General features: G+C 37.7%; 1 protein-coding gene across 1 annotated transcript; it reads left to right on the forward strand.

The window, feature by feature from the left end:
* The first annotated feature begins 4,356 nt into the window (after nt 1–4,356).
* Nucleotides 4,357–7,011, forward strand: LOC107806651 (putative late blight resistance protein homolog R1B-17). The gene is made up of 2 exons (XM_016630849.2): nt 4,357–5,420; nt 5,823–7,011. The coding sequence occupies exons 1-2, from the start codon at nt 4,357–4,359 to the stop codon at nt 7,009–7,011; spliced, it is 2,253 nt and encodes a 750-aa protein (XP_016486335.1).
* Nucleotides 7,012–7,930: the final 919 nt, after the last annotated feature.

Genomic DNA, 7,930 nt, shown 5'->3' on the forward strand with positions numbered 1-7,930 from the left:
TCTGAGTCAGAATATCCAACTACAAACTGATTGTCTTCCTACTCAAAAACTAACCCGACATCTACAGTATTATGAATATATCGTAGAATCCACTTCACAGCTTGCCAATGCTCCTTCCCTGGATTGTGCATATATCTGCTAATAACTCCAACAGCTTGTGAAATGTCAGGCCTTGTGCAAACCATTGCATACATCAAGCTACCAACAGCATTTGCGTATGGTACCTTTGACATATACTCTCGTTCAGCTTCATCCATTGGCGACATAGTAGTACTTAGATTAAAATGGGGAGCAAGTGGAGTACTAACTGGCTTAGTCTTGTCATCTATGCCAAAACGTTGTAGTACTCTCTTCAAATATTCTTTCTGAGATAAACAGAGTTTCTTTGAACGTCTATCTCTAATTATCTCCATGCCAAGAATTTTCTTTGCCTCACCCAGATCCTTCATCTCGAACTCCTTCTTCAGTTGAATCTTCAACTTATCAATTTCTTCCGAATTCTTGGAAGCTATCAACATATCATCAACATATAGGAGAAGATATACAAAGGAACCATCTTTAAGCTTGTGCAAATACACACAATGATCGTATTTGCTTCTCTTGTACCCTTACCGCAACATAAACTCGTCAAATCGCTTGTACCATTGTCTAGAAGATTGTTTCAATCCGTACAACGATTTTTCAAGTTTGCACACCATATTTTCTTTTCCAGCAACTTTGAATCCTTCTGGCTGAGTCATGTAGATTTCCTCCTCCAAGTTTCCATGTAAAAATACAGTTTTTACATCCATCTGAACTAGTTCCAAATCCAATTGTGCTACCAAAGCCAACATAATTCTAATGGAGGAATGTTTTACAGCTGGAGAAAATACTTCATTGTAATCAATTCCCTCCTTTTGAGCATATCCTTTGGCCACCAATCTTGCTTTGTAGCGAACATCTACTTGGTTAGGAAATCCTTCCTTCTTTGCAAATACCCATTTGCACCCAATTGCTTTCTTTCCCTTCGGGAGATTGGCCAATTTCCATGTATGATTCTGATGAAGGGACTATATTTCATTATTCATGGCAATCCTCCACTTATCTTCTTCTGAACTTTGGACAACATCTTTATAAGTGGTCGGAACATCATCAGCTACAATTGAGGTTGCACAAGCAACCGTCTCTATGAGACGAACAGGTTTCGTTATTGTTTTTTTTGGCCTGCTGGTTGCTATTGATTCAAGTTGTTGTTGAGGTTCCTGAGTTGGAATCTCCTCTACTGGCTCTTCTTCCAGAGGGTAATCTTCATTTGTTTCCTCCTCTGCTTCTTGTGTAGGAAAAATAAATTTTCCCTCAAACTCCACCTGCTTAGAAGCACCTTTATTTTGTTTGGTGTCTTCTGTTACCTTATTTACCATAGCAGATTCATCAAAGGTAACATCCCTGCTGAATATTACTTTCTTTGTCATAGGACACCATAAGCGATATCCTTTGACTCCAGAAGTAATTCCCATAAAAATAGCCTTCTTTGCCCTTGGATCCAATTTTGACTCCGTCACATGATAATATGCAGTTGAGCCAAACACGTGCAAAGAGTCATAATCTAAAGCAGACTTTCCATACCATTTTCAAATGGTGTCTTGCCATCAATAGCAGCAGATGGTAAGCGATTAATGAGGTGGCATGCATATGTAACTGCCTCAGCCCAAAATTCTTTGCCCAAGCCAGCATTGGACAACATACACCGTACCTTCTCCAGCAAGGTCCAGTTCATACGTTCAGCCACTCCATTCTGTTGTGGTGTATGTCTGACAGTGAAGTGTCGGACGATGCCATCATTTTGACAGACCTTATTGAAATGATCATTTTTGTATTCACCTCCATTGTCTGTGCGAATACACTTGATCCTCTTGCCTATTTGATTCTCCATCATCGTCTTCCATTTGAGAAAAATTCCCAGCACTTCATCTTTGTTTTTCATTGTATACACCCACACTCTTCAGAAAAATCATCAACAAAGGTTACAAAATAGTGCTTCCCACCCAATGAAGGTGTTTTGGAAGGACCCCAAACATCAGAGTGTACATAATCCAAAATGCCTTTAGTATTATGGATCGCTGTACCAAATTTAACCCTTGTCTGTTTCCCTTTAACACAATGCTCACAAAACTCCAAGTTGCAAGCCTTTACTCCTTTTAACAATCCTTGATCTGATAGAGTTTTCAAGGATTTTCCTCCAGCATGTCCCAAGCGCATGTGCCATAGCTTGGTTGCTTCTGCCTCTTTGTCGTCACTGGATGTCACTGTCGCTATCCCAATAACTGTATTGCCACGATAGCGGTACATATTATTATTCTTCCGATTAGCCTTCATTACCACTAGTGCACTGGAGCATACTCTCATCACTCCATTTTCTGCAATGATTTTGAACCCTTTTGATTCTAGGGCTCCCACAGAGATGAGATTCTTCTTCAAATCCGGTACATATCGAACATCTGTTAATGTTCTGATCATTCCATCATGGTTCCTTAATCGTATTGAACCAATGCCATATGAGGTAAGAGGGCTGTTATCCGCTGTGTGAACGACTCCATATTCTCCTTCTTGAAATTCCACGAACCAGTCCTTGTTGGGACACATATGATAGCTACAAGCCGAGTCCATCAACCATATGTCTGATGATGTTGATGACTCTGTTGTAACTAATGAGAAGTCTGAATCATCACAATCAGCTACATTTGAATCCATAATGGCCTTTCCATTGTTATGTTTGGCCTTATTCTTCAACTTCGGACAGTCTTTCTTCCAGTGCCCTTTTTCTCGACAAAAGGCACATTCATCTTTGCTGGGTCTGGATCTTGACTTGGATCTTCCCTTCTTTGTCCTCGTTTGATTTTGAGGACGACCCCTCACAAATAGTGCTTCTCCTTCTCCGCCCTTTTGTTTTTCTCGCTTTCTTTGTTCATAGCTGTACAAAGCCGAACAAACTTCTTTGAGAGAAACTTCGTCATTTCCATGGAATAGAGTAGTTTCAAGGTGCTCGTACTCATCAGGAAGTGACGCCAACAACATTAAGGCCAAGTCACCATCATCATAAGTTGTATCCATATTTTGCAAATCTGTGACCAACTTATTGAAACTGGTGATATGTTCATTCATCGTGGTACCAGGAACATAGGTGAAGTGAAACAATCTCTTCTTTATGTACAATTTATTTTGACTGTTTTTCTTCAAAAATTTATCCTCCAGTGCTTTCCATAATTTACTTGCAGAAGTTTCCTTTGTGTATGGATATTTCTGCTCTCTAGCAAGGTAGGATCGAATGGTACCGCAAGCAACACGGTTGATAATTCTCCAATCTTCTTCTCCAATAACATCTGGTTTCTTTTCTTCAATGGCCAGATCTAGCCCTTGTTGAAAAAGGACATCTAGAACCTCGCCTTGCCACATGCCAAAATGTCCGGACCCGTCAAATATTTCTACCGTAAATTTCGCATTTGACACAATTCTTGTCATAAGCGAAGATGCCAATGATGACGTATTGTTGACACTTGATGTAGATTCTTCTTGTTTATTGTCTCCCATCTTTGACACAAATATTATTTAATAGCTGACGACACAAATCAAGATTATTTCCTTTCTGATGTAGAAGATCAGACTAAGCTGCAACCACAGAGCATACTCAGACAGAACCTTGACTCAGTTACCAAAATAAATCTTTTCTGATGTGGAAGATTAGACTATGCTGCAACCACAGAGCATACTTAGACAGTACCTTGGCTCTGTTACCAATTGTTGCGGAAGCCAAATGTATATAGTGTGAATAAGCACAACTACTATACCAAAAATTATGACAACCACCAAATAATAAATAAGACAATAAAGCAACAATAAAGGGAACACCAGAATTTACGAGGTTCGGCTAATTTTGCTTACTCCTCGGACACAACCAATATTTTATTTCACTCCAAAAATACAAGTGAAATAATACTAAAGAGAGAAGATACAAATGCCTTAAACAGATGAGAAGGCAAATGAGAGGTGTGTTTAAATCTTAAACATTAAGCCTTCTTTTATAGGGGGAAAATCCCCCAACTATTGCTAACCCACCGATGTGGGAAGCTGAAATATTTGACATTTCAACATTCCTTTCTTTGATTTAAACTACCGCACCAATCACCATTTATACATCAACCTTCACTTGAATCACATTTACTACCCATTAGTTTAGCCCCTTTTCTTTCTTCTGGTTAAAACCACGAATCACCATATACATCAACATTCACTTTGTTATACCTTTCATTTTACCAATTAATTTTTCTCTTCCTTTCTTCTTGTCTTTTGCTTGAAATTAAACCAGTACCAATCACGAACATGGAACTAGGGTATACCGCACCACCAGTAATGGTAGGATATGAGGACGAAGCAGAAACGCTCCTCAACCGACTTGTAGGAGGACCAAAAGAATTAGACGTTGTACCTATAGTCGGAATGCCCGGGTTGGGCAAGACGACTTTAGCTACAAAACTATATTCTCATGAAACTGTAATCCAGCATTACGATGTCCGTTCATGGTGCTGTATTTCACAAATATATGACCGGAAAGAGGCATTATTAGGGTTTTGGAGAGAACTTGGTATGCTGAATACCGCAAAAAAAGAAAATGATCATACTGAATTAGCTGATGATCTACGTAATTTTTTGAAAGGAAAGCGTTATCTCATTGTGGTAGATGATTTGTGGAGTATTGATGCATGGGATGATTTACGAACAATTTTCTCCGATGATAACAAAGGAAGTAGGCTTGTTTTGATTACTAGGCTCGACGAAGTAGCTTCTTATGTCTCAACTAATCCTCACCATCTTCGAAATCTTACAGAAGACGAAAGTTGGGAGCTATTGAAGAAGATTGTATTTGAGGATCAAGAACATTGTCCCGATGAGCTTGAAGAGATAGGAAATGAAATAGCGAGAAGTTGTTCTGGATTACCTCTTGCAATAGTTTTGATATCCGGACTTCTCACAAGGCGAGAAAAGGATGAAGGTTATTGGAAAAAAATCGCTCTTAATTTGAGTACAAACGTTTTTCATGATGTGAAATGGTTAATGGAGGTAATCGAATTGAGTTACAACGATTTGCCTCATTATCTGAGACCATGTTTTTTGTACTTTGGAACATTTTCTGAGGATGCACAAATTACAGTTCATAAACTGATACAATCATGGATTTGCGAAGGATTTATACCATATAATGAGTTGAAGAGCATGGATCATGTTGCAACTGATTACTTGATGGATCTTGTTGGGAGAAACCTAGTAATGTTTGCAAAAACAAGTTACTACTTGCGTAGACCCCAACTTGTTGGTGTTCATGATCTTTTACATCAATTTTGCATGGTAAAAGCTACAGAAGAAATTCATTTACGACGGTTTCGCGGGTAAGAAATACTACATACTCTCTGTTCTAGTTTATGTGAACTTATTTCATTTTTAGTCTGTTCCAAAAAGAATGACCTCTTTCTAAATTTGGAAACAATTTAACTTAAACTTCCATTTCTACTCCCAAGAAGAAGCATTTACAGCCACGTACACAAACACTTTGGCATGTTTTACACCACAAGTTTCCAAAGAATTATATCCACGAATGTTATGGCTTGTTTAGAATTACAAGTTTTAAAAGTCTCAATTTAAAGTCTCAATTTCTTTCTTAAACTCTGTGCCCAGTCAAATAAGTTCGTATAAATTGGAAGGGAGGACATAGCTCTTTTTGGTCCTTTGTCATCTTTTCTTTCAGAATCTTGCTTAGTATCATATTTTTATTGTTGTTCTTGTACATGCAGATCTCAAACATATGATTATGATTATCCTCAATTTGCAACCGATATGCCTTCTCGACTTGTTGTTGATCGCTCAAATGATTTTATGAAGTGTGAAGGTATTCATTCGTTGCGCTTCACTTACTATACTTGTATAAAACTGACCAAGCTCTTTGAAGACTCCTTCGAAGCTTTCAAATTACTAACTGTATTGGACTTGGAGAAAGTCAATGTTGGCAATTCATTTCCATATAGAATTGTGTTCTTGATTTGTTTAAGGTACCTGGAGATAAGTGGTGATTTTGAGGAAATTCCATTAGATATAAGTTGTCTTGTCAATCTAGAGACAATGATTATCCATTCTAATTCTATAGAGGTCTGCACGAAGTTACCATACACCATATGGGATCTGGTTAACTTGAGACATTTGGAAGTTTACGGATGGTTTCCTGACTTGGATGAAATTTCACAGTTAGAAAAGTTGAGAAATTGTTACGGATTTCTTATTTATCTTTCTCGCGATATGCCTATAATCGCTAATGGACTATCTAATGTTATACATTTGAAATGCACAATTGGTGATTTGGACTATGATTCGGGTGATGATGATGAAAATGCCTATGATTCAGACGATAGTAGGTTTTGCGAACCAATTCTTCAGTCTTTAGATCGATTAGAATCACTTTCCTTCAAGATTGATACACAACGTGCACCTTTGCGACGAGTAATTGGATTTCCATCAAGTCTGAAAAGGTTGGAACTGCTTCTCTTCCCGTTTGGTGATCCTTTGAGAAGTCTTTCAACCATTGGGGAGCTACCCAATCTCGAAATATTTAATATATACAGCTGCTTCTTTTATACGAGCAAGTGGGATGTCAAGGACGGAGAATTTCCTAAGCTTAAAGTCTTGAAAATCTTTCTCATGGATGATATTGAATGGAATGTTTCAGCTAATGCTTTCCCGAGCCTCCAGCAAATATGTTTGAGTTATTGTAGAAATCTAGAGATACCTTCTAGTTTTGGGTGTTTGAATTCACTAAAGTTGCTTGACATGCACTGTTGCTGCAAATATTCTACGGAAGGTGATAATAGAACAACTGAGGAATCTGCTATGAGAATTAAGGAAATGCAAATTGAAGAGATGGCAAATTTTGATTTCAAACTCATTATATCAGAAAATGATGAGCGAGATGATTATCTTTTGTCTTTCTGATAATTTTTGTGCCCAAAGCTACATATATAGTTGTGCTCTCTTTATCCCAGCTTATGTAACATTTTCGCCCTTCAAATAATCAAATAAATATTTTCTTTTGATTATGTCGTAATTAATGTTTATACTGTTTAACCCAAAAATAGTTTCAGGATAAAATAATTAAATTTATTTTTTAAGAAGGTCATATCAGTCGATTGAATCAAAGCTTAGTCGAATTGGACCATAGAATTAGGCTTAGAAAACTGTAAATAAAGAAATGAAAATAAATAAGCAAAAGTAAGAATGATGTTATTGAGCTTTGTAATGATTCAAAATGCTTGCAAAGTAATGAGAGATCGACTGTCTAGCTTGGCTAGAATACAATAGTTGTGAATAACAAGTGAGTTGAGGGTAAGGGGTATTTTTAACCTTTATAGCTCAAGTCTAATGTCTGCATGCTCATCCCACTTCCACATGTCGCTCTAAGTGATTAACAATTGCCGAGATACTGCTGGTTGTGAGAGGAGTATTTGGCATAGTGGATATGAGTAAATAAATCCCTAATATTTGGCGAATGGTTGGGTAAGGGGTATTTATAACCTAATTCTAATATTTACATGCCCATCTCACTTCCGCATGTCACTCTAAGTGGTTAACAACTACTTAGATACTCGCCGGTTGTGAGAGGAGTATCTGACGTAGTAGATATAAGTGGATCCCTAATATTTGGCGGACGGTTGAGGTCCAAGTCAAGTCCTGAACTATTACTTTATTGATGGATCCTTGGAACCATCTTTGAGGTGTTTCATCGGGACATGACCCTCATCTTCCTAGGTAGGGTCCACCAAATCATGCATATTTTCTGTGAGGGAAAAGTTCTGCTAGTCCCCAGGATAAAATTTATTTCAAGCAATACCGTATTATAGTTTCTCCATTTTTC

The sequence above is a fragment of the Nicotiana tabacum genome, chromosome 6, assembly GCF_000715075.1.
Source record: "Nicotiana tabacum cultivar K326 chromosome 6, ASM71507v2, whole genome shotgun sequence".
In the NCBI taxonomy this organism is placed as follows: Eukaryota; Viridiplantae; Streptophyta; class Magnoliopsida; order Solanales; family Solanaceae; genus Nicotiana; species Nicotiana tabacum.